At 41.2% G+C, this 27,751-nt stretch overlaps 5 protein-coding genes across 5 annotated transcripts in view; 3 read left to right on the top strand and 2 right to left on the bottom strand.

Annotated features, from left to right (window-relative positions):
* The window catches only part of LOC139468809 (zinc transporter ZIP11-like), a 59,443-nt gene that overhangs the window by 8,733 nt on the left and 22,959 nt on the right, over positions 1–27,751 (bottom strand). The window contains exons 8-9 of the mRNA XM_071250950.1: positions 27,260–27,418; positions 10,352–10,456 (exon numbers count right to left, since the gene is read on the bottom strand). Coding sequence (XP_071107051.1) covers positions 10,378–10,456; positions 27,260–27,418 — 238 coding nt within the window. The 3' untranslated portion in view covers positions 10,352–10,377. The remainder of the gene's footprint in view (positions 1–10,351; positions 10,457–27,259; positions 27,419–27,751) is intronic.
* LOC139467514 (dentin sialophosphoprotein-like) lies at positions 1,294–5,133 on the bottom strand. Its single transcript, XM_071249049.1, has 3 exons — positions 5,126–5,133; positions 2,522–2,865; positions 1,294–2,468 (listed from the first exon to the last, which is right to left on the bottom strand). Exons 1-3 carry the CDS (start codon positions 5,131–5,133, stop codon positions 1,294–1,296), a joined length of 1,527 nt encoding a protein of 508 aa, XP_071105150.1.
* Positions 8,210–8,806, top strand: LOC139467512 (octapeptide-repeat protein T2-like). Its single transcript, XM_071249048.1, has one exon. The coding sequence runs from the start codon at positions 8,210–8,212 to the stop codon at positions 8,804–8,806; it is 597 nt and encodes a 198-aa protein (XP_071105149.1).
* Positions 8,803–9,177, top strand: LOC139467511 (octapeptide-repeat protein T2-like). Its single transcript, XM_071249047.1, has one exon. The coding sequence runs from the start codon at positions 8,803–8,805 to the stop codon at positions 9,175–9,177; it is 375 nt and encodes a 124-aa protein (XP_071105148.1).
* LOC139467510 (octapeptide-repeat protein T2-like) lies at positions 9,227–10,108 on the top strand. The gene has a single exon (XM_071249046.1). It carries the CDS (start codon positions 9,227–9,229, stop codon positions 10,106–10,108), a length of 882 nt encoding a protein of 293 aa, XP_071105147.1.

The following is a 27,751-nucleotide window of genomic DNA, read 5'->3' as shown; positions in this document are numbered from 1 at the left end:
CCTGCATCACTTCGGGCTTTCATACCACATTGAGCTGACACGCTGAGATATAACAATAATACTGTTACAAGCGGCATTTAACCCAGCTCACTTCCTCACATTTAAGTTGTAACATCATTATGAAGTCTACATTCCCTGTCAAACACTTTCTTCCAATTTACACAGTCTCACAGTCAACTTCTCATAAATCATCCTAAAACACAAATGCTCTTTTGTTATGATTGAAAAATTAGTTGAAGGAGAATTGGCAATGCTCGATGCTACTTTCCATAAAACTGAGACTGCAATATCCCAAGAGCTCCTCAAAGGGAGGTAACATTATGAGCTCATCAACCTTTTCGAACACGCTCATCATAGGGTGAATGAACTTTAACACACACCATGGTGTCCCATTGCAACCCACTGAACAGCTCACATTATAACCACAACACAAATACCATGCAAAAAGAAAGAAAACTGATCGGAACAATCAAGCTCAGTGTCCAGTAAAGTACGAGCCCTGATTCACAAGCCTACATACACAGTTATATCTACACAGCACCCTTAATGTTAATTTTACACTACCAATACACGGAAAGGTCACACTGAATCTGGATCACTAGCATCTGGGTAGCTAGAATCTGGATCACTAGAATCTGGATAGCTAGAGACCCTTAATGTTAATTTTACACTACCAATACACGGAAAGGTCGCACCAGTTTTTTCTATACATGAACACTATACAGCCTGTTCTCAACTGAAGATTAAAGCCTGGCGTGCGTGATTCGTCTTTCTATTCTACATGGTAACGCAAAATGCTGATACAGCACATTCCTCCAGAGGTCATTTAGCATACCTGTGCCCAGGATCTGTGATTGTATCGCCATCTAGAGGGCCATGTTCACCTTGCTCACACTCTCTCCCACCCTGGGCGGGGCAGCTAGCAGCTCTTGTTGGTTTTAGGTTACTCTTGATTATACAAGAGTCCCTGTTAAATTGAGCTTTACAAATGTATACTGTCATAGTTACATGTAGAATGCCTGGCATGTGATGGAGACAACACAAGTAACTAACATCAAAGGCAACAGCCTGGTTGTTGGAGTGCATACAGTTAAACGAGGAATCTCATTAACATCTGAGCAAGGGGCCAGTCATCAAAATAATTTGAACTAAAATCAGAATAGTTAATTGTTGTCAGGAACTTACATGTACATTGGTGCACATTATTTTCACCATTATACCTTGTGTGTGGACATGTGTTACAGTCGACTCTTAATACATATCTGGATAAGAATAGAATAGCTAGAATCCTCTTTACTGGACTGGATTATTAGCATCTGGATAGCTAGACTCCTGAGCACAAGAATCCAGATCACGAGAATCTGGATCACTAGAGTCTGTATCATTAGATTCTGGATCACTAGAATCTGGATCACTAGAGTCTGGATCACTAGAATTTGGATCACTAGAGTTTGGATCATTAGAATCTTGATAACTAGCATCTGGATCACTAGAATTCAGATCACTAGAATCTGGATAGCTAGAATCTCCATCACTAGAACCTAGGTCACTAGAATCTGGATCACTAGAGTCTGGATCATTAGAGTCTGGATAACTAGAATCTGGATCATTAGAGTCTGGATCACTAGAGTCTGGGTCACTAGAATCTGGATCATTAGAGTCTGGATCACTAAAATCTGGATAATTAGAATCTGGATCACTTGAGTCTGGATCACTATAATATGGGTAGCTAGAATCTGGATCATTAGAATCTGGATAACTAGCATCTGGATCACTAGAATTCAGATCACTAGAATCTGGATAGCTAGAATCTCCATCACTAGAACCTAGGTCACTAGAATCTGGATCACTAGAGTCTGGATCATTAGAGTCTGGATAACTAGAATCTGGATCATTAGAGTCTGGGTCACTAGAATCTGGATCATTAGAGTCTGGATCACTAAAATCTGGATAATTAGAATCTGGATCACTTGAGTCTGGATCACTATATGGGTAGCTAGAATCTGGATCATTAGAATCTGGATAACTAGCATCTGGATCACTAGAATTCAGATCACTAGAATCTGGATAGCTAGAATCTCCATCACTAGAACCTGGATCACTAGAGTCTGGATCATTAGAGTCTGGATAACTAGAATCTGGATCATTAGAGTCTGGATAACTAGAATCTGGATCATTAGAGTCTGGATCACTAGAGTCTGGGTCACTAGAATCTGGATCATTAGAGTCTGGATCACTAAAATCTGGATAATTAGAATCTGGATCACTTGAGTCTGGATCACTATAATATGGGTAGCTAGAATCTGGATCACTAGAATCTGGATAGCTAGAATCTGGATCACTTGAGTCTGGATCACTAGAATCTGGGTAGCTAGAATCTGGATCACTAGAGTCTGGATCACTAGAATCTGGATCACTACAATCTGGATAGCTAGAATCTGGATCACTTGAGTCTGGATCACTAGAATCTGGGTAGCAAAATCTGGATCACTAGAGTCTGGGTCACTAGAATCAAGATCACTAGAGTCTGGGTCACTAGAATCTGGATCACTGGAGTCTGGATCACTAGAGTCTGGATCACTAGAATCTGGGTAGCTAGAGTCTGGGTCACTAGAATCAAGAGCACTAGAGTCTGGGTCACTAGAATCAAGATCACTAGAATCTGGATCACTGGAGTCTGGATCACTGGAGTCTGGATCACTAGAATCTGGATAGCTAGAATCTGGATCACTAGAGTCTGGATCACTAGAATCTGGGTAGCTAGAGTCTGGGTCACTAGAAACAAGATCACTAGAATCTGGATCACTGGAGTCTGGATCACTAAAATCTGGAAAATTAGAATCTGGATAGCTAGAATCTGTATATCTGGAATAGCAAACACAACATCTGTTTTTCATGGGTTACAGATTTTCTTTCACAAAAGGGTTGATCTAAAAGGTCAGGATAAAATCAAGAAAAGGAAAAACACTTCTGTAACTGCTTAATAATTTATATGGTTATTTTATACAACTATTTGACATTATTTCATGTAAAATATACACATTGCTAAACACAAATAGAGCATTCTGTGATGGGCAGAATTATGAACAAAGGGTTGGTGTCATTGTGTACCATGTCACAATATTTCAGGGGTCCAGAACAACCAGTAAATGATAGACATCAGATTAATTTCAGTTATTTCAACTTTCTAAGCAAATAACTCCCTTAACCCTGGTATAGATGTCTACTATGTTGAATCTTGCCTGTGATTCACATCACAAGAATGTTACTAATGTATTCTTATTGTAGGAGTTTTATTGCCTGATTGTATGCTGTGATAGAGAACTCACTAATGCATAACCCTTTTAGTATACTTACTGGGGAATTATGTACCTATACACTACACCTTATCTCTGTCTCGCTATTGTGCCTATTCAGGATTGAGGGACTTCTCACTACATGAACATGATGGGGTGAGAACAGAATCCACAAAAACCTCTTAAGTCAACCAAACTATCATTTGTATTTTGGTTTTAATGGAAAATAATAAACAAAGAAGTAAGTCCGAAGACATCTTGCCATAATTATCTAGATATTGGAGTCAACAGAAAACTGTAACAAATGTTTCATTTCAACTGAACTGATCTGAAAGGCCTATTCTCGGACATCTTGCCTTTTCTCAAAATTGTGGTTAAATTCAATAATTGAAAATTACCAACTGTAACACATTTATTTCAGACTACATGATTTTAGATGAAATGAGAAATATTTAAGCTCCAGTTAACAATATTAATAACAGCATACTATAATTGACACAATTAGACCCCCCTCTTCATTCATAACAATAAATATAATACAAAGCTATCAATGTTGTTCAATGCTGTGCAAATTGTCAATTAATACCTGAATATCAGTGAGTGAGTTAAAATTTAACGTTGCATCAGCATTATTTCAGCCATACAGCAACTCCTGTACATCAAGTACTATCTGAATATCAAGTAGTATCTGAATATCAAGTGGTATCTGAACATCAAGTAGTATCTGAACATCAAGTAGTATTTGAATATCAAGTAATATTTGAATATCAAGTAGTGTCTGAATATCAAGTAGTATCTGAACATCAAGTAGTATCTGAATATCAAGTAGTATCTGAATATAAAGTAGTATCTGAATATCAAGTAGTATCTGAACATCAAGTAATATCTGAATATCAAGTAGTATCTGAATATTAAGTAGTATCTGAATATCAAGTGGCATCTGAATATCAAGTAGTATCTGAATATCAAGTAATATTTGAGTGGTATCTGAATATGAAGTAGTATCTGAACATCAAGTAATATCTGAGTGGTAACTGAATATCAAGTAGTATCTGAATATCAAGTAATATCTGAACATCAAGTAGTATCTGAATATGAAGTAGTATCTGAATATCAAGTAATATCTGAGTGGTATCTGAATATCAAGTAGCATCTGAATATCTAGTAGTATCTGAACATCAAGTAATATCTGAGTGGTATCTGAATATCAAGTAGTATCTGAATATCAAGTAGTATCTGAACATCAAGTAGTATCCGAATATCAAGTAGTATCTGAATATCAAGTAGTATCTGAATATCAAGCAGTATGACTTCAGTTTACAATAAAAGAATTGTAAGAAAGGTACTTAACACCAGACTTCCAGTCAGTAGCAAAGAACTAGGATGTGAAACAGTAGAGGTGTCTTCCTGTTTATCTTTGAAAGCCTAATTAAAGTACTTAGTGCCTAAACCAAAGCAACGTACTGAGCGAATGTGTGACAGGCTGTACACCACTTTTAGCAACAATCCTGCAATGTCTCCACACTGTACCTAGGTGGGGAATTGAGCCAGGCCTTTGGCTAGGCAGGTGAACGCTTTAACCACGAGGCCACCCCATCACCTCAGCAAGTGACGATGGATATCCGTGTAATGACACAATAATAAGTTACCTTCCCACCTGCCCTCTTCTGAAATGCCAGGATGGGTATGTGTAAATTGATATATTAACACACAATGACATTTAGAAAGTGGTAAATGTATCAAATGTTATATTTGGGATAACACTTTCTATGTAAAGTACAGATTCTTGCACTTTTGGGGGTTGAGTCCCATCTGGGATTTGAACCCACACTGCCATAGTGAGGCACCTAATCGACAGCACACAAAGTCAGCGATCTAACCCACCCAGCCACAGAGGCTTTCACAAAAATGAAAGTCCGACAACTGGTCTCGATATGACTCAACCCCCAAAAGTACTAGAATCTGTACTTTACTGAAAAAGTGTTATCCCAAATATAACATTTTGTTAAGGACAGCTGTAGGTTAAAAACATATTTGTAGGGCTACAGTCTACAGTGTTGCACTCTAATGACCTCCGACAAAGCAGCAAGTTTTATCTGACACATCAACCTTCCACTGCATACCACATACCTCTCCTTATGGGTACACACACAGGGACAACCTAATATACAGCAATAACATTCTCTGTCACATGTACACTGAGAAACACTTCAAACTTGAAAGGCAAAGGTGTGACAAGGTTTATATCAGACTACCATACACCATAAGAAATCTTTAATTATACAAAACATTACTCTCAACTAAAATAAAAAATCAATTTTTTTCCTGATGCTGATTTGGAATAGAGCTTGCTAGACTTGGTTTTAAATTAATCTGGATAGTTTTTTGGGTCATAATCTACATATATTCCACAGTTACGGTGCAGGACTAGGTTCACAGTACACGTGTAGATCTTGACAAGATTTGATACCTGTTTTAATTTGTTAGCTGGTGTGTATTTAACCTTTTCTAGGTTAGGTATTTCTAAATCCTTACATTTCAACTGTACTGTCTGAACTACAGTGGATCACCATGCTTCTATAGAGCTTGGACCCTGAAGAGGGTCCGGGTTAGAATAGGTCCCTTGCACTCTGTTGCTTGTTGTAAGAGGGGACAAATTGTATTGGGTGGTCAGGGTTGGTGACCTGGTTGGCATGCCATGCATTGTACCTTTTCAGAGTGTGGTGTTGCTCATTACCTCAATCACTGGTTTGTCTGGCTCAGACTAGATTGTGTATAGGCCACTGTGACATAGCTGAACAACCAATAACATATTGGGCCAGACACACTGTATTGTTTGTTTGTTGTTTAACGCTACACTCTGCAATATTCCAGCTATATGACGGCGGTCTGTCAATAATCGAGTCTGGACCAGACAATCAAGTGATTGACATCATGAACATCGATCCACACAATTGGGATACGATGACATGTATCAGCCCAGTCAGTGAGCCTGACCACCTGATCCCATTAGTTGCCTCTTACAACAAGCATAGTCGCCTTTCGCAGCAAGCATGGGCTGCTGAAAACCTATTCTACCCCAGATCTTCACGGGTCTACTCAACTAAAGAGAGACATACAGAGGCAACATTTTAGCATGAAAGTTATCATTACCTTAACTTTGTCAAATAAATCAAAAAGTGCACACTGACATATACTACTCAAACAGGTTAAAAAACACCTACAAATGGAAAACTGTGTTGCAATACCCAGTAGTGACAGATCAACTATAGTCATATGAAACCGTTTGAGTGTTCTTAAACTTCTTCTGAGTAGGATGTTTCCTTCAATTTTGAACATTTTTTGTGTTTATTTATTGTTTAATGCTGCACTCAGCAATAATCCAGCTATATGATGGCGGACCAGACAATCCAGTGATTGACATCATGAGCATTGATCCATGCAATTGGGATACGATGACATACATCAACCAAGTCAGCGAGCCTGACCACCCGATCCCGTTAGTCGCCTCTTACGACAAGCATACCGGTAGTCAACTTTTACGGCAAGCATGGGTTGCTGAAGACCTATTCTGACCCGGATCTACTAACATGAAGCAAAGGTCTATTAACGAGGTAACGAAGAGAAATCACAATTAATTTACTCTGCATTTCAGACACAAATACATATGTCTGGTGATTTTACTTAAATGTGCTTGAATGAAAAGTAAACTTTCATATGTCTGACAGAAATTGTTTGTTATAACCGTGCCCTACATGACACAGTGTCAACAGAAACCATCTGACATCCTTCCCTATATTATCTGTGTGTGAAATGTCATAACAGCGCACATTGAAGACAGATCAAAGCTAAAGAGCAAGTGTGTAGGTCGTGTGCACATTGTGTAAAGTCACCAGGAAAATATGCCTGCCCACATTCTATATTTTCGTTCTCAGTGTTTTACCTGTTCTTTGTCAAAATTAGTTTTGTAATGTCACAATTCAATGATGAAAGTGCAATGAACTCCATGAGATGTTCTGCATGGTAATTGAAACTTTCATCATGCTTTATTTTATATATTACAATACTGAGAATGTAGTTATTAAGTGTTTAAAAACAATCTTCCTAAACATTGCAACATGTATATATATACGAGGCTGTGTTCCTCATTGATCATTTGGTAAGTCTACATAACTAGAATACGAGAATGCTGAATTTGTTTTATACCCAAGAGATTTCACAATTAAAAAAATAAATTTTACACAAAAATTAAATCAGTAATTTAATTTGATACACAAAAGAAAATACACCCAAAACTCCAGGGAAATAAACTTGTGCAGGGTAAAATCATGTTCAACACACATTAGGCAGTGATAGGGAACGAGAAAAATGCCAGAATCATCAGATGTGCCAGTGACATTTGCAGGAGTGGAGACAGCAGAGTGCTCTTTCAAGAGGACATGTGACAATGGACACCAGCCTCGGCTCCAGTGTAGGTGGAGGAGGTTGATTTTCAATATTGTAATATTGTGCAATCTGCACAAAAAGGAAGTTACTTAAAACTGAGTGGGGAAAACATGTATGACAACCTTTCTAAGGATTTCTAATTTGTGCAACATTGTGTTGGAGGCTTCAATTTATGTATTTTTTAAATAATTTAATTCACATTACATTTTATAAAATATTGGAATCTGTTGTGAGGGGAGGGAAGAGAAGGATCGAGGAAGGGATGGACAGAGGAGATAGAAGGAGAAGAAATGTGAGGGAAGGAAAGAGGGGGAAGGGAAGAGAAAAGGGAAGAGAGAGAGAAAGACAGAGAGAGAAAGAGAGGAGAGGGGAGAAGAGAGAGAAGGGAAAGGAGAGATGGGAGGGAAGGAGAGAGGAGTGGAGAGGGGGGAAGAGAGAGAAGGGAAAGGAGAGAAGGGAAAGGAGAGATGGGAGGGAAGGAGAGAGGAGTGGAGAGGGGGGAAGAGAGAGAAGGGAAAGGAGAGAAGGAGAGAGGAGTGGAGAGGGGGGAAGAGAGAAGGGAAAGGAGAGAAGGAGAGAGGAGTGGAGAGGGGGGAAGAGAGAGAAGGGAAAGGAGAGAAGGAGAGAGGAGTGGAGAGGGGGGAAGAGAGAGAAGGGAAAGGAGAGAACGGAAAGGAGAGATGGGAGGGAAGGAGAGGGGAGTGGAGAGGGGGGAAGAGAGAGAAGGGAAAGGAGAGAAGGGAGGGAAGGAGAGGGGAGTGGAGAGGGGGGAAGAGAGAGAAGGGAAAGGAGAGAAGGGGAGAGGAGTGGAGAGGGGGGAAGAGAGAGAAGGGAAAGGAGAGAAGGGGAGAGGAGTGGAGAGGGGGGAAGAGAGAGAAGGGAAAGGAGAGAAGGGGAGAGGAGTGGAGAGGGGGGAAGAGAGAGAAGGGAAAGGAGAGAAGGAGAGAGGAGTGGAGAGGGGGGAAGAGAGAGAAGGGAAAGGAGAGAAGGGAGGGAAGGAGAGGGGAGTGGAGAGGGGGGAAGAGAGAGAAGGGAAAGGAGAGATTGGAGGGAAGGAGAGATGAGTGAAGAGGGGGGAAGAGAGAGAAGGGAAAGGAGAGAAGGGGAGAGGAGTGGAGGGGGGGAAGAGAGAGAAGGGAAAGGAGAGAAGGGGAGAGGAGTGGAGAGGGGGGAAGAGAGAGAAGGGAAAGGAGAGAAGGAGAGAGGAGTGGAGAGGGGCGAAGAGAGAGAAGGGAAAGGAGAGAAGGGAGGGAAGGAGAGGGGAGTGGAGAGGGGGGAAGAGAGAGAAGGGAAAGGAGAGAAGGAGAGAGGAGTGGAGAGGGAGGAAGAGAGAGAAGGGAAAGGAGAGAAGGGGAGAGGAGTGGAGAGGGGGGAAGAGAGAGAAGGGAAAGGAGAGAAGGGAAAGGAGAGATGGGAGGGAAGGAGAGAGGAGTGAAGAGGGGGGAAGAGAGAGAAGGGAAAGGAGAGAAGGGAGGGAAGGAGAGATGAGTGAAGAGGGGGGAAGAGAGAGAAGGGAAAGGAGAGAAGGGGAGAGGAGTGGAGAGGGGGGAAGAGAGAGAAGGGAAAGGAGAGAAGGAGAGAGGAGTGGAGAGGGGGGAAGAGAGAGAAGGGAAAGGAGAGAAGGGAAAGGAGAGATGGGAGGGAAGGAGAGAGGAGTGGAGAGGGGGGAAGAGAGAGAAGGGAAAGGAGAGATGGGAGGGAAGGAGAGAGGAGTGGAGAGGGGGGAAGAGAGAGAAGGGAAAGGAGAGAAGGGAGGGGAGGAGAGGGGAGTGGAGAGGGGGGAAGAGAGAGAAGGGAAAGGAGAGAAGGAGAGAGGAGTGGAGAGGGAGGAAGAGAGAGAAGGGAAAGGAGAGAAGGAGAGAGGAGTGGAGAGGGGGGAAGAGAGAGAAGGGAAAGGAGAGAAGGGAGGGAAGGAGAGATGGAGAGAATGGAGGGAGGGAAAGGGAGGGAGAAGAGAAAGGAGGGAAGGAGAGAATGGAGAGAGGGAGAGAATGGAGAGAGGGAGAGGAGAAAGGAGGGAAGGAGGGAAGGAGAGAGGGAAAGGGAGGGAGAGGAGAAAGGAGGGAAGGAGAGAATGGAGGGAGGGAGAGAATGGAGAGAGGGAGAGGAGAAAGGAGGGAAGGAGAGAATGGAGGGAGGGAAAGAGAGGGAAAGGAGAAAGGAGGGAAGGAGAGATTGGAGAGAGGGAAAGGGAGGGAGAGGAGAAAGGAGGGAAGGAGAGAATGGAGGGAGGGAGAGGTTCTTCAGAAGACATAAATATAGATTATGACAAATGTTCCACCATCTTGTTACTAGTCCTGCAGGGTTGGACACGGCAACTAGTCTGTAAGTCCAAGGCTAGTGAAAACTTAACGGGACTACTGTAAACTACGGTTATAAGGAACTCAAAGGGACCACTAATATTAGCTTGGTATAACCGTAGTTCGTGGCCAAAACATAAGTTTGTTATATCTGTAGGTTTGTTATAAGTGTGTTCATTATAAACAGAGTATACTGTACTTTCTTTCTCCCAAATTGTAGCGGATTTACATAAATCACAAGTCCAAAAAGAGCTGCGGACTAGCTGAATATGACCAAAGGTATCTACGAGCCCTTTCCTGTTTTCTTACCATGCTCTGTGAATCCTGGCAGTCATTCAGCCAAGTCCCACATCTAATGACATCATCACCACAAAGCCAAGGATAGCACCCCAGGAAGCCAGCTTGCCGTTGCCACTAAAAATAAATAAGCATTAAGTCATGATAAAACAAACATTTAGTCACAATAAAACAAACATAACGACAATCTAACTGATGGGACATTTCTGTTTACGCTTTATTAACATGTATATTATTATCTGGAGAGGACATTTCCAGTTCAATATCCATCCTGGTAATCTGAGGAAATATATAGTTATATAGCTTGGTTGGTTGGTTGGTGGGTGGGTGAGTTATATAGCTTGGTTGGTTGGTTGGTTGGTGGGTGGGTGGGTGAGTTATATAGCTTGGTTGGTTGGTTGGTTGGTGGGTGGGTTGGTGAGTTATATAGCTTGGTTGGTTGGTTGGTTGGTTGGTTGGTTGGTTGGGTGGGTGGGTGGGTGGGTGGGTGGGTGAGTGAGTGAGTGAGTGAGTGAGTGAGTGAGTGAGTGAGTGAGTGAGTGAGTGAGTGAGTGAGTGAGTGAGTGAGTGAGTGAGTGAGTGAGTGAGTGAGTGAGTGAGTGAGTGATATGCCATTTTTGGTACTATTCCAGCAATATCAGTGTGGAAGGCATTAGAAATGGGAGCATAATGAATGATAGGATTTAGAAAAAATGTGAGACACTGCTTTTAGCAATATTCCAGCAACATCACAGTGGGGGACACCAGAAATAGGCTTCACACATTGCACCCATGTGGGCAATCGAACCTAGGCCTTTGGTGTTAGTGAGTGAATCAGTGAATGCTTAAACCACATGGCTACCCCAGAAAAAAATTAAAAGTTCGGAATAATGAGCATGTTCGATTTGAAAAACGTTTGAAAATCTTAGATGTAAACCTAACCACAAAGAAATAATAATCATCAAAATTTAAATAAGATATACAACTACCATATTCACCGTATAGATTGCCCTGCTCCAGGAAGTGCCCACTCGCAAACTTTTAGACCAATCCACAGGTGATCTTTTTAAATTCCCCGTACAAAGCACACTAAAAAAACTTGCTTACCTTAATGGAAAACACTATTATGATTGAGTCACATAGTCTGCAAAAGTTTTAGTGTCATCGATGTTTGAACGAACTTTGTTCTCTCTCGTTCGGCTTTTGACATCATCTTGTATGGTTTTAGTAAGTGTCCCACCTTTGTCAATTTTTTTACTGCGAATTCAGTAACATGTTCATTTACTAAACAAGGAGTAACAACTGAATGAACTACTAATGTGTTGCAATTGTTCGTTAACAATACCTCAATAAATATGACGGGTTAAAATATAAATTGTTGAGAGAGATGTAATGAAACGCAAAACGTAAATATTATTGAAATCTCGATAGTAATTACCAATCTTTTTTTTCAATAAAAAAATATGCAAAACGTGTGTGTGTGTGTGTGTGTAAATGGGGGGTCGTAAAAGTACTGACAGCCTATTGCACTAGGTAAGATCCTCAACAAGCAAACAAGTGATTGATAGCATGAGGAACAGCCATACCAGCGGGGCACATTAACACGCAAGTTGAACATCAACATATTTGTTCCTTTGGCCCTTGTGCAGGCTTTCATATATTATCTGCAAGATCAGGGAATGTTAGTTTCTATGAAGATAAAATTGTGATTTCAAGCAGTATTTTATGAGATGATATTTGACAGGAAAGCACTGTTCCCAAAGGGATATGAACAAGTTAATATACACCACTCACTATCATATGCCCTGCGAAGATTCGGGTTAGAATTTGTCTTCAGCAGCCCATGCTTCAGAGGCGACTATGCTTGTTGTTAGAGGCGACTAACAGGATCGGGTGGTCAGGTTTGCTGACTTGGTGGATGCATGTCATCATATCTCAACTGTGTTGATCGATGCTCATAATGTCAATCACTGGATTGTCTCGTCCAGACTTGATTTTTTACAGACTATCTTGATATAGCTGGAATATCGCTGAGTGCAGTGTTCAACAATATACAAACCAAACCATTTCATGCCAAGACAATCAAAATGTCAAGGTGAGTCCAACCCCAATCATATTTTATCATGTAAACAATTTACCATAGGAAAAACACTTCAAACTGCCCATAAAAAGGCAAGTATTTCAAGCATTTGACTTGAGTGTGAACATTTCATTTTTAGTGCCCTGTTTCTGTGTGTACAGATATCATGCATATAGCTGAAGGCAATATTGACTCTTGACATGACACCTGTAGCTTTGTTTATTCTCATACAAAATGTCTGACACCAAGTCTTTTAATACCTGCAACCTCCAAAGTGTCCCAACCCTTTATTAACTGTCAACACTGTCTTGTGGCCTCACTGGGAACATCTGGTACACTGTACAGTAAGGTTATTTTACGTAAGTGTAGAGGAAAGATCAAACACTCTCTCAAAAAACCCCGCAAATCTGATATCTATTGGTAATTAACATTTGAGGTCAATTTTCCGATGGAGTATGTGTGTCAGTGCCCTGAGAACTTGTAATCAGAGGTTGACACACAATATAGCATGCTTGACAAGCTGGAATGGTATTGTTACTGCCTGTCATTCACCTGTTTATTATGATGGTGCTGATAGTGGATACCTGATTTACTTTGGTTATTCATAGGTGGGGCCACAGATAAAATCATATGAGCCCCGAACTTGGAAAAATACTGTCTACATCTAGTTTCTCCACCAGCATGCCTCAAAATAAAACAGATGGATCAGAATTTATATAACACGACTGAGCCAAATGATCCTTTTGAGAATCTTTACAATATGATAATGCATTTTTTTTTTTCAGGTGCAAAATTTACTTCACACAGGTATTTGCTGTATGGCAGTCATTCCATCTGATGGATGTAGATTCTCGTCAGGTGAGTCAGTTTCACCTGTCCTATTGAGGTCAACTCGTTATCTACCTGTGGGAACCAGGTAAAAGGTGAGGGGCAAAAGGAAAGAAGCTGACACGTCACTGGAGTTGATAAGTCCTGTATGCTATTTGTGATTCAAATGTAATTTGAGATAATTTATTATCTTATTGTCAGTTGTTGCTGCCCACAAACTTTTCCTTCTGAATAAACTAGATGACTTCTAAGAATGCTGGACAAATGCATATTGACATAAAAGTCAATTCCAGTCCATGCCATAAGGAAACATGGTTACATTTGACATGTATTGTCATCTTAGAACATTTATATCTTGGTTTTGAAGTTTTGATCATAGTGCAACAAATATGTTTCTGTTAGACTGACTTTTAGTCTCTGAAAAAAGCTATCTATCAATATTCATTTGTTAAATAATTGTCTTTTTAAATATGATAGATTATTACGGAAGCAGTCACCATAATTTCTTCATTTTCTGAAACAAGAAATCTAGACTTGCTAAAGTAATGTAGACTTAACAAGCCATGATTGCTGGTGTGTCTTCATGAATGGTTAGCTATGTTTGCTGGTGTGTGTTCATGCATGTGTAGCTATGTTTGCTTGTGTGTTCATGCATGTGTAGCTATGATTGCCGGGGCGTGTTTATGCATGTGTAGCTATGTTTGCTGGTGTGTGTTTATGCATGTGTAGCCATGATTGCTGGTGTGTTCATGCATGTGTAGCTATGATTCCTGGTGTGTTCATGCATGTGTAGCTATGTTTGCTGGTGTGTGTTTATGCATGTGTAGCCATGATTGCTGGTGTGTTCATGCATGTGTAGCTATGATTCCTGGTGTGTTTATGCATGTGTAGCTATGTTTGCTGGTGTGTGTTTATGCATGTGTAGCCATGATTGCTGGTGTGTTCATTCATGTGTAGCTATGATTGCTGGTGTGTTCATGCATGTGTAGCTATGTTTGCTGGTGTGTGTTCATGCATGTGTAGCTATGATTGCTGGTGTGTTCATGCATGTGTAGCTAAGTTTGCTGGTGTGTGTTTATGCATGTGTAGCCATGATTGCTGGTGTGTTCATGCATGTGTAGCTATGATTGCTGGTGTGTGTTTATGCATGTGTAGCTATGATTGCTGGTGTGTGTTTATGCATGTGTAGCTATGATTGATGGTGTGTTTATGAATGTAGCTACGATTGCTGGTGTGGGTTCATGCATGTGTAGCTATGATTGCTGGCGTATGTTCATGCATGTGTAGCTATGATTGCTGGTGTGGGTTCATGCATGTGTAGCTATGATTGCTGGTGAGTGTTCATGAATGTGTAGCTATGATTGCTGGTGTGGGTTCATGCATGTGTAGCTATGATTGCTGGTGAGTGTTCATGAATGTGTAGCTATGATTGCTGGTGAGTGTTCATGAATGTGTAGCTATGATTGCTGGTGAGTGTTCATGCATGTGTAGCTGCAAAGGGGACAAGCATGAGGAGGCAAATGTTTTCAGTCATGATGTGCAAAGGAAATAAAGGTCATAAACCCAACAATCTTTGTAAAGAAAGAAAGGTTTCTTATGTCATGATTTTGCAGCAAATGTTCATCAGCAACATTTATACAACACATATTTATCTGTCAGTGGAGTTTATATCTCCTTGTGTCAACACTCCCATTTGTGAACTGATTCTCAGTGGTACCAGAGGAACATGTCTGTTCTGAAGGTGTGCATTATACAGTCCTATTTAGTAAAAAAACATACCTGAAATGTGCTTTTCAAAAGATGAACATCAATTCTGTTATTAACTCGAAAATTTACATAAACATAAAGAATAATAAAACACTACTCCACTTTTTTTGGTTCCATTATACACAAAACTGATTCAATACTATGTCAGGTGTATATTAAAATAGAATCAAATATCAGGTTATCCCTATCAAAAATTGAGTAGTGTATTAAATATTACATCATGTTATATACCTTGTTCTCTAACATCTCCTCATTCTAAACACAAGCCAGCTTAAGACATCAGTAATACATTAGCTAGCAGTGGTTCAAACCATCCTTCCAAACGTCTCAGATCAAGTAAGATAATATACTACTCAACTTTTGATAGGGATTTTTTAAATCTTTCCCTGATAAACAAAACTGATTCTCATATTGTCGTCTATATTACGATAGATTGACACATCTGATTCTCATAATATGCTGTCTATATTACGATAGATTGACACATCTGATTCTCATAATATGCCGTCTATATTACGTTAGATTGACACAACTAATTCTCATAATATGCCGTCTATATTACGATACATTGACACATCTGATTCTCATAATATGCCGTCTATATTACGATAGATTGACACATCTGATTCTCATAATATGCCGTCTATATTACGATAGATTGACACATCTGATTCTCATAATATGCCGTCTATATTACGATAGATTGACACAACTGATTCTCATATTGCCGTCTATATTACGATAGATTGACACATCTGATTCTCATAATATGCCGTCTATATTACGATAGATTGACACATCTGATTCTCATAATATGCCGTCTATATTACGATAGATTGACACATCTGATTCTCATAATATGCCGTCTATATTACGATAGATTGATGCATCTGATTATCAAAAGTTGAATAGTATATTCCAGTCTGCGACTTAGCATTTACTTTGATATGTATCAATAACAACATCAACTGAAAATGATGCCAACAAAAAAGTTGGGAGCTCAAATATGTCGAACACAGACGGATATTCCATCTCTCATGCTTGACTTGCTACAAGACTCTACTGAATGAGGTGAGGTGAGGTGAAATTGGGTTTAACGTAACGTCCAAGATTATTGCACTTATATAGCGACGTGCATGCACGTGGTTGAGTGTGTGTGTGGCTGCTTGTACTAGTCCGGACTGATGCCGATATATAGTGCTAGCTCACTGAGATACCATGCCGCAGTTTAACATGAATACCCCACTCAGACACAGTATACTGACTACGAGCTGACCAGTCCTTGTTTTAGCCCCTTAATGCCGAGCGCCAGACAGGGTGACAACAAGTACAATCTTTCAACATCTTTTTGTATTACGCGTCCGGGGATCAAACCCCGGACCTTCTGCTCTCCGGACGGATGCTCTACCACAACACCACGGAGGCGGTCTCTACTGAATGATAAGTCAATGGATGTATAGTAGTACTATCTTTATAATAGGCAAGTCAAGACAACCTGACAGTAAGAACGCCAATTAATTAGCGACAACTAATTCTAATTATTCATATAATCCAGGAATTACGATTTAAACTAATAATCATTGCCTTAGAGACGTGTGCAAGTCTACTGCTTTACCAGCCCACTGGCTTGACTGAAGACATCACACCACCCTTCCTGGTACTATGAACCTGATACTAACCTACATCAATCTGCATTCCATCCTGGCATCATGGTTGTTAATGGCCGTCCATTATGTGCATGGCGAAGGGTCTCTGATCTCGGACATATAAACATTCTTAATGTATTTATGAATTTCTCCTTAGGCATATAAAATGCTCTTTGTTGCTATCCACTACTTGCACTCAAGACCCATCAGTGGAAGGGGTATTGGTATATGTAACCTTTAAACCACTGTAATAGTACAGCTACATCGTGACTGTTTGTAACATAAGCTTGTCTGGGCCACAGTAAGACCAGTGGTTGTAGGGATGGGATGGGATGGGATGGGATGGGATGGGATGGGATCGGATGGATGAGTGAGTGCAGTTATATCACAGCATGTCAACTACAAATGAGAGGAAAGTATTGCTGAATGTAGGTGTTCATCCTCAAGCATGGTGCTGAGACACCAAAAATCATGATCAGGGTAAATATGGGATTCAAACGCACCGTTCATGTTATTTTATACCAGTCACTAGAATCTAGGAACTAATCCTATTTCTCTGTAAGACTGTTCTCCTGAGGTTACCAGCATTTATTAACAGTGTTATCGCCTCAACAACACATGTGCATTGATAAGAGCCAATGAGTATTGTTGAAAGAGTCACATGTGGCAATTCTTTCATAATTGTTCAGTCAGAATATACTATTACCCTTCTACAATTCCACTCGTTCAACTTTCTAAACAAAATAGTGAGAGAAAACTCCCATGTTGCAGTGAGAACTCCCATGATGCACCTAGAGACCTACTAACTCGCTTGATGCACAGTGAGATCTACTAACTCCCATTGTGCACAGTGAGATCCCCAAACGCCATGATGCACAGTGAGATCTACAAACTCCAGGATGCACAGTGAGATCCCCAAACCCCATGATGCACAATGAGATCTACAAACTCCATGATACACAGTGAAATCTACAAACTCCAGGATGCACAGTGTGATCCCCAAACTCCATGATGCACAGTGAGATGTACAAACCCCAGGATGCACAGTGAGATCTACAAACTCCATGATACACAGAAATCTACTACAGGTGTACAACTGGAAGTGACGATAATGAGCCAGTCAATATGTCTCATTTTTCAGAAGAAACAGAAGAAACATTTGTCCTCCACATGCAAATTGATCCAGTGCCAATTGAGTCTACTTCATCATAGGGGATAAACAACTAAACCACATGCTTTTTAAATATTTCACATATTTTCTCAGCATAGTTTGGCACCTATTGGCATTATTCTAGTTGGAAGACGGATAAAGCATTCTTTCTCAGATGTGCTTGGTTTGGACACTTTCGTGAGTCGAGGGAGTTGTCCTTTAGTTTGTTTTTTTGTTTGTGTGTTGTTTAACGCCGCACTCCAAAATATTCAAGCTATATGACAGCGGTCTGTAAATAATAGAGTCTGGACCAAACAATTCAGTGATTGACATCATCAGCATCGATCCACGCGATTGGGATTGATGACATGCATCAACCGAGTCAGCGAGTCTGACCCCCCGATCCTGTTAGTTGCTTCTTATGACAAGCATAGTCGTCTTTTGTGGCAAGCATGGGTTGCTGAAGACATATTCTACCCCGGGTCTTCATGGGTCTGAGGGAGTTGTCCTGTCGTACCTAGACTGGAGAATAGTCTCATTGTAAGGGTTACCGGTACTTTTGTGGAATCACAAGTTTTGACAGTTCATCTTTAGACACATGGAGAGGATAAGATCGCGGTCAAGATGATTGCATTAAAGTAGCAACTAGCATGCACGTTTGTGTGTGTATGTGGCTTCTTGTACTAGCCTGGACAAATACAGGTTTCATAGTGCTAGCCCACCATGATACCATGCCTCAGTTTAACATGGATGCCCCATTCAGACTCAGTATACAGACTGCTAGCTGACCAGTCCTTGTTTTAACCCTTTAATGCTAAGTTTCAGGCAGGGTAACCATTTCTTAACCTTTTGATACGATGCGGCCAGCTGCTCTCCGGGCAGATGCTCTATCCACTATACCTTGACCTTCCTCTCCCTGGGCAGATGCTCTATCTACCAGACAACAACCTTCCCCTCTCTGGGCAGATGCTCTATCTACCAGACAACAGCCTTCCTCTCTTCTGGCAGATGCTCTATCTAATAGACCACTACCTTCCTCTCTCTGGGCAGATGCTCTATCTTCTAGACAATGACCTTCCTCTCTCAGGCCAGATGCTCTATCCACGACCACGGCCTTCTGCTCCCTGGGCAGATGCTCTATCCACTAGATCACTGCTTTCTGCTCTGGGCAGATATCCTATCCACTAAATCACTGCTTTCTGCTCTCTGGGCAGATGTCCTATCCACAAGACCACCACCCTCCTCTCTCTGGGCAGATGTCCTATCCTATAGACCACCACCTTCCTCTCTCTGAGCAGATGTCCTATCCTATAGACCACCACCTTCCTCTCTCTGAGCAGATGTCCTATCCACAAGACCACCACCTTCCTCTCTCTGAGCAGATGTCCTATCCACAAGACCACCACCTTCCTCTCTCTGGGCAGATGTCCTATCCTATAGACCACCACCTTCCTCTCTCTGGGCAGATGTCCTATCCACAAGACCACCACCTTCCTCTTTCTGGGCAGATGTCCTATCCACAAGACCACCACCTTCCTCTCTCTGGGCAGATGTCCTATCCTATAGACCACGACCTTCCTCTCTCTGGGCAGATGTCCTATCCTATAGACCAGCACCTTCCTCTCTCTGGGCAGATGTCCTATCCTATAGACCAGCACCTTCCTCTCTCTGGGCAGACGTCCTATCCTATAGACCACCACCTTCCTCTCTCTGGGCAGACGTCCTATCCTATAGACCACGACCTTCCTCTCTCTGGGCAGATGTCCTTTCCTATAGACCACGACCTTCCTCTCTCTGGGCAGATGTCCTTTCCTATAGACCACGACCTTCCTCTCTCTGGGCAGATGTCCTATCCTATAGACCACGACCTTCCTCTCTCTGGGCAGATGTCCTTTCCTATAGACCACGACCTTCCTCTCTCAGGGCAGATGTCCTTTCCTATAGACCACGACCTTCCTCTCTCTGGGCAGATGTCCTTTCCTATAGACCACGACCTTCCTCTCTCTGGGCAGATGTCCTATCCTATAGACCACGACCTTCCTCTCTCTGGGCAGATGTCCTATCCTATAGACCACGACCTTCCTCTCTCTGGGCAGATGTCCTATCCTATAGACCACGACCTTCCTCTCTCAGCAGATGCTCTATCCGCTAGACCACAAGCTTTCGCTCTCTGGGCAGATGCTCTATCCACTCGGCCAAGACCTTCTGCTCTCCGGGCACGATATATCAAAAGCAGAGATATGTATCAAGATGACACATAAGAGGCGTCACACATCATACTGTTAGATTTTTAAGTGTATGTTTATCTTACACATCAAATTTTGGCACCCTAAATATTTTTCCAAAATTTGGACTATGAGGAGGTATGTACGTGGCAAAGGGATGAGACCTGAATAGTCTGTAACAGGAGCAGGCAATCTGAGTTGTAGGTGAGGTGAAATGGGGTTTAATGTCGGGTCCAAGATTATTGCACTTATACGTGAGTGTGTGTGTGTGTGTGTGTGTGTGACTGCTTGTACTAGTTTGGACTGATGCCGATTTATAGTGCTAGCCCACTGAGATACCATGCCACAGTTTAACATGAATACCCAACTCAGACACAGTATACTGACTCCGAGCCAACCAGTCCTTGTTTTAACCCTTTAATGGCGAGCGCCAGACAGGGTGACAACAAGTACCATCTTTAAACATCTTTCGGTATGAGGCGGCCGGGTAATCGAACCCCGGACCTTCCACTCTCTGGGCGGATGCTCTACCACTAGACCACGGAGGCGGACTTCTGATTTGCAGAACTGATTAGTATGGAAATAACGTACACATCCAAACAAAACATGAAAAGTGTTATTGATGTATCCCACAACTCTCAACTGTGTGTGTCCCTAACAACAAACAGGATATGACCTTTGGAATTGATCATTTGATATTTGAAGATTTTAACAGGGAAAAAAACAAAAACATTTTTGCAAGGTGTTTTTAAGAGAAATCACTTAGCCTCGTAGTTTTAATAAAAAAGCATCTCTTGCACCCCCACCCCCTAAATATCAATGGCCCGTCCCTTACCCTCGCTAAATGAAACAATATGATAGCCATGCTGCTACTATCGTGTGAAATTGTTGGGAGATCGTTAACTGTCGCCAAAAACAATGCCAAGTCACTTGTGTGTCAAAAGGTCACCTACACAATAGACTACCCCTGGATAGCTTTAATGTCTTCAATTAAACCCAGCCAGTGGAGGGAAAGTGATCCCCACTATTGTGGCTGGGATCCCCCTTTGACAAATTACTGAGATAGCAAGATAGAAGACAATGCCAGTTGAAGTGACCGAGGTCAGTGAGAAACACTGCCGCTATCTGCTATCACTAAAGCCAATTAGGGAATCATCATCACATGCCTTGTCATACAGTCCCACATGTTCAAACAAGTGCACAATGCACATATGTTGGTAAATATGTACGTAAATAATTAAGTGAGTGTGTGAGTGAGTGAGTGTTGTTTAACGCTGCACTCAGCAATATTCCAGCTCTACGATGGTGGTCTGTAAATAATAGTGTCTTGACCGGACAATCCAGTGATTGACATCATGAGCATCAACCTAGACAATTGGGATACCATGACATGCATCAACCAAGTCAGCGAGCCTGACCACCAGATCCTGTTAGTTGCCTCTTACGACAAGCATAGTCGCCTATTAGGACAAGCAAGGGTTGCTGAAGACCTACTCTAACCCGGATCTTCACGGGTCCAGTACTTACAAATGACGCAGACATTACATTTGTACCTAGTTTGTGGTGTCCTATTAACTAGTCTTCAACTACAGTTCTAAAACATACAGCTTGCAGTCCATGCACAGAGTGCTGCAAGCAGCGTGATCTGTAAACCTACACCTAGTTTGATAACACAGATGTCAAACCAAACATAAAAATTGCAGAGAGCACTCAACAGCACTGACCTCCACCAAGTACAGACATCTCAACAGAACACATGCATTATGCACAGGTTGTCTCTTCAGACAAGTTCATTTTGTACCAGTCACTAACTTCCCTTAGCATGTCATTTGTATAGATCAACAAACAAAAATATGTTATCAAGAGTTGATTATTTGTATGGTAACAGTAGAACTACCACCCAATCAGGGAGTAATAGCATTCTCAGGTGCAGCTCTTTTGTACACTGTCTATAACAAATCTTGACATAACAAATTCAATTTAGGAATACCGTATTTGACGTAATAAGCGCCCAAGGTGCTCTCAAAATTAGAAATAGGGGGTTCTTATTAGAATTATAATTTTGGTGATAAAATAAACAGTTGAAAGATCGTAAATTTCGTGGTTTATGCTGACAGCCTGAAATGATACAAAAGAAAAGTTTGTGGGTATCATACATGACGGATATATTTTCCAGAATTTAATTGCCCATAATTAACGGTGCATATAACACACGAGGGCGTATTATATGCGAATAAATAAGTGTACACTGATCAATCGGAAGGGGTGCTAATTGAGATTGTTCACTACAGCCAATATATTAACAAATATCGCAGTGAGCGCTTATTAGAGCAGGGTGCTTATTATGTCAAATATGGTATGACAGATTATATCCTGTAACTAATGTTTTAGTTATTAACAGATGAATTGTATTCACTAAAAACAGGTACATTAAATGAATGAAAGACTTTAGTACTTTGCTTCACATGAGGGACCGATCATTTATTGAAAAAATATTCCATGACCCTCCCTGATAAGCACTTAATGTTTAAGAAATAAATGTGCCCCTTATGGTTTATTTTCCCTGCAGTGTTTTATTGTAAGATAAACCACTCCCACTAGTCGTTAATTTCTTATATGATATATCAACATTATGTACAGCCTCTTTAAGTATGATGATGAAATGTACAACCTTAAAAAATTATTTACTCGTATTTTAATAATGATGACTCCCTCAATGGAATCCGACCTCGGCAAATATCAGACAATCCGTTTTATGCACAGGGGGGTATTTCCAGCCTATTCTCACAATCCTCACTTTGATTATCTGTAATTTTTCTCTCAATGAGGATTGTCAAATCTCTCCCGCTTTTGGATGCGATTGTTCAGCCACTGCATTGATCTACGTACCCCAGCTGCATCTATAGAGAACAACTCACTAGACACTCCCCTCTCAAAAATAACATCGTCCAATATATGACGTCATCAAGTTGCAAGCGCATATTCGAATCTCCAGAAATGACGTCATGATAGAACAATGTTTTATTGTGAAATAAACCATGATTCGTTCTTCATTGCTCTCTGCAATTTATCGCTTAGCTATCTTATATCTTATTATAAAATGTTAATTTTTTCATGACCCTCCCCAATAATGTACATTGTTTTTTATAACCCTCCCAGAGAGACTGTCTCTTGATTGCAGACCCTCCCGGTTCCCCTCGGACTCATCACACCCTCTAATACACGACTAGTCCTTACATTACATCAATTGTTGAAACACCTGAAAATTTAGGAAAAGAGGGAATTAATAAATATGTCTCAATTTTGGACAAAGCTTTTCCCCAAAACTGACTGCCACAGACTTTTTAATCAAAATCCTTGATCAGCCTCTGCTCCACATTGCAAATATTGAAATATGCACAGTCAGCTAAAAATGCCATTATGACAGTAAGTGATAACCAATAACAGCCATGATAACAAACACACAGAACAAAGCAGACTGAAAGATCCCTTATCTTCAACAGAGGCAGTAGCACAGGAAACATTCAGCGGCCCTACTTGTACAGTAGCTGTTTATGATTCAGGATATGACTGGCTGGCCTGGTTCAGATACTGGTGGAGTTATTAGCTGACTGACATGTTCATGGGGCTGAAATTGATGAGATTTATGACAAATGTCATCTGTCGTGATGATGGACAGCCACATTTTATTGATCCTGGGTAGCATTTTATAACTGTAGGCATAAATCAGTCCATAAATATCATGGGATGGTGGTCACATCTTGTCCACACACCCACGACACACAGATATGTGTAGGTAATACAACAAGAGTTATTCCCCTTTAGTCAGATCTATCACTGCAGCACTTAATGATCAGTTTGAATGTTGACACCCAATGCAAGGGTTTTTATATAGGTAATAACAAAACAGGATATTAAAATTTTAAATATCTATAACACTAGCATATAAAAAGAGATGAAATCAGTATGCTATTTAGTGTTTGTTAATTTCATCCCAACCAATGGAGAGATAAAGGTTCTCAAAGGCAACTGTTGTTTTACCAGCACCCATTCGTTTGACGGACTTCGCTGAAAGGGTACGGTGAAAAGATTTTCTGCGCATAAAATTCAAATTTCTTTTCTTCCAAAATATTGAACCCGCTGGAGGGGGGTGCGCATTATACATGGGTGCGCACTATACTCAAGAAAATACGGTAATCTATTGCTAGAGGTAATTAATAATGTTTCTCAAATTGTTTCGAATTTTTAATCTGCTAATTAACTGGAAAAGATAATCTAATGCTCATTACTCAAATATTAAATAAAATGATGAACTGGTAAATGCCAAAAGGCCATCAGCTAAAACTAGAATATGGGTGCATTCGGTTTTATGCTGCTTTGAACAATATTCCAGTCATATCACCAAAGGTGGATTCAGGGGGCAATATTCCAGTCATAACACCCAAGGCGGTTCAGGGGGCAATATTCCAGTCATATCACCAAAGGTTGATTCAGGGGGTAATATTCCAGTCATATCACCAAAGGTTGATTCAGGGGGTAATATTCCAGTCATATCACCAAAGGTGGATTCAGGGGGCAATATTCCAGACATAACACCCAAGGCGGATTCAGGGGGCAATATTCCAGTCATATCACCAAAGGTTGATTCAGGGGGTAATATTCCAGTCATATCACCAAAGGTTGATTCAGGGGGTAATATTCCAGTCATATCACCAAAGGTTGATACAGGGGGTAATATTCCAGTCATATCACCAAAGGTTGATTCAGGGGGTGATATTCCAGTCATATCACCAAAGGCGGATTCAGGGGGCAATATTCCAGTCATATCACCAAAGGTTGATTCAGGGGGTAATATTCCAGTCATATCACCAAAGGTTGATTCAGGGGGTAATATTCCAGTCATATCACCAAAGGTTGATTCAGGGGGTAATATTCCAGTCATATCACCAAAGGTTAATTCAGGGGGTAATATTCCAGTCATAACACCCAAGGCGGATTCAGGGGGCAATATTCCAGTCATAACACCCAAGGCGGATTCAGGGGGCAATATTCCAGTCATATCACCAAAGGTTGATTCAGGGGGTAATATTCCAGTCATATCACCAAAGGTTAATTCAGGGGGTAATATTCCAGTCATAACACCCAAGGCGGATTCAGGGGGCAATATTCCAGTCATAACACCCAAGGCGGATTCAGGGGGCAATATTCCAGTCATAACACCCAAGGCGGATTCAGGGGGCAATATTCCAGACATTAAACATGTTACACCCAAGGCGGATTCAGGGGGCAATATTCCAGTCATAACACCCAAGGCGGATTCAGGGGGCAATATTCCAGACATTAAACATGTTACACCCAAGGCGGATTCAGGGGGCAATATTCCAGTCATAACACCCAAGGCGGATTCAGGGGGCAATATTCCAGACATTAAACATGTTACACCCAAGGCGGATTCAGGGGACAATATTCCAGACATTAAACATGTTACACCCAAGGCAGATTCAGGGGGCAATATTTCAGTCATATCACCAAAGGTGGATTCAGAACCAGAGAACTAAGACCTGATTTTTATGAGATTGAGATTTTGATAAATGCTGGATCCTTCCTTGTATCATGGCGCGTCAGCTGGATGTGGGAGGAGGGATCAAAGTGATGCAGGTTTTAGAAGTCTACCACTTTGGTGAAACCCATGATCATGGGTATGGTGCTACCGAGACTGATAGTCAAAATGAATCTTGGATTAAAATGGTCTGTCAAAGGACTCTGGCGTGCCCAAGGGACGCAACTCCACCTTCAATAAGTAGGACATCCAGGCCATCAGCTTAAGTCATAGTCCTGAGAACTGCTGAACACATTAAGATCTGAGTTGTGAACCAGCACTGCTCCAAGGAGGTTGTCACCAAGGTAACATGTTCACACTACATTGTGACATAGAATTTGTAAAATGCGTCATCAAAAGTTGAGTGGCTAGACAAATATTTCTTCATTAGATTATGTCAAACAATATTTCCAATTCAGATCTCTAACAACTCATGTTTTCAATATTTCAGTAACTTCCAAGCCACATCTTCAGACATGGAAGTATTTATCACCAAAAAACATATGGGTCATAGTTTTCAGAACATAGCTTAGACTGGTTATGTATCATGTACCTGGTGAACATGGTGAACCCATTGGGGAGTGCATCAGGTGTGCATCAGGTGTGCATCACCCTGTGTGTCAGGCACCTTCACAGTCAACCTGTGGCAGTCCCTCTATGTGGTTTTGTTCACTTTGTGACCTAGGATAGCATGGTAATGGCACAGGTAGACTGAGTAATCTTGGTTTGTTTGTTGTTTAACGCTGCACTCAGCAATATTCGAGCTATATGACATTGGTCTGTAAATAATCAAGTTTGGACCAGATAATCCAGCGATTAACATCATGAGCATCGAGCCATGCAATTGGGATACGATGACATGCATCAACCAACTCTGACCACCCGATCCTGTTACTCACCTCTTACGGCAATCATAGTTGCCTTTTCCGGCAAGCAAGGGTTGCGGAAGACCTACTCTACCCCAGATGTTAAAGGATCATATTGAGTAATCAGATGCTGTCCACATACATAACAAAGGTCAATGGATGTTGGAAGAACTACAGTCCAGAAAAGAGATCCAAGGGTGATTGTAAAAGGTTTCCGTGTGTGTGCTCCAATTTGATTGGTTGAAAAATGTTGTTGCCTACCATTTTTTCAGTCATTTCACTAATGAGAGAGAGAGAGAGAGAGAGAGAGAGAGAGAGAGAGAGAGAGAGAGAGAGAGAGAGAGAGAGAGAGAGAGAGATTTTGCATTTTACAATGTCAATAAACTTTATATGTTTTCTGATTTGTGGGTTTGATTGAATATCTGATGCCCAGACATTTGACTGTGTGAACTGCCATAGGTTTCAAATGAATATTTAAGGGCATCGCATACTCAATTAAACCCACAAATCTAAAAACACAAAATGTTTACATCCACAGTGACTGAGTGAGTTAATGTAATGGTATGCTGCAGCAATGTCCCATCTACTCCATGGCAGCCTGTAAATATACATAGTTGTACCAGACAAACCAGTCACTAAAAGCACCAATCGAGCAACGGCGACAACCATGATCTCCCTATTCTCCATAGTGGGTGCTCACAACAACCAAGATGGCTGGGGACCTATTCTGACCCAGACACCAAGATGCAAGGGTTTCAAGGAGCTATAAGAAGATCTTACCATGTTTGGGCTTCGGGGACGATGTCATCCACAACTACATATATCATAGCACCTGCAGCGAAGGCTAAGGCGTAGGGGAGGAGAGGTTCAGCGACGACCACTGCTGCTGCACCAAATAAACCAGCAATTGGTTCCACCATCCCACTCAGCTGACCATACCTGCAGGAACAGATCAGTCTTAGTCTCATCAGTTCAAAACCACTGCCTGCCCCATAGAACAGGACAATTTAGTTAGACTTGTAATAAAGGGATGACCATTTGATTTTCTGGTGTAGAGGACTAGGACTGATAAGACACTCAGGTCTAAAAATATAAATTAGAAAAATATTTTGACCAATTTAGTCCCTCCTCCTTTCAAAGAAATGGCTAAGACAGAAAAAGGGTAAAACTGCAGGAAATAAGAAACAGTCTGCAACAGCCACAAGCAGTATAGTAAGCAGTCAGGGTGACTTCTGGAAAATAAGGCTCTTAAATTCCTAATTCACAAAGCTT

The sequence above is a fragment of the Haliotis cracherodii genome, unplaced genomic scaffold (genome assembly GCF_022045235.1).
Source record: "Haliotis cracherodii isolate W230 unplaced genomic scaffold, xgHalCrac1.p SCAF_2, whole genome shotgun sequence".
NCBI lineage: Eukaryota > Metazoa > Mollusca > Gastropoda > Lepetellida > Haliotidae > Haliotis > Haliotis cracherodii.
The sequence above is the reverse complement of the archived record's forward strand: the minus strand, read 5'-3'. Positions and strand labels throughout refer to the sequence as shown.

Coding starts and splice junctions, on each gene's coding strand:
- LOC139467510 (XM_071249046.1), top strand. CDS start 9,227: ATGAGTGAAGAGGGGGGAAGAGAGAGAAGGGAAAGGAGAGAAGGGGAG.
- LOC139467514 (XM_071249049.1), bottom strand. Junction 2,469..2,521: donor TTCTAGTGACCCAGACTCTA/GTGATCTTGATT, acceptor TTTGCTACCCAG/ATTCTAGTGATCCAGACTCA.
- LOC139467512 (XM_071249048.1), top strand. CDS start 8,210: ATGGGAGGGAAGGAGAGAGGAGTGGAGAGGGGGGAAGAGAGAGAAGGG.
- LOC139467511 (XM_071249047.1), top strand. CDS start 8,803: ATGAGTGAAGAGGGGGGAAGAGAGAGAAGGGAAAGGAGAGAAGGGGAG.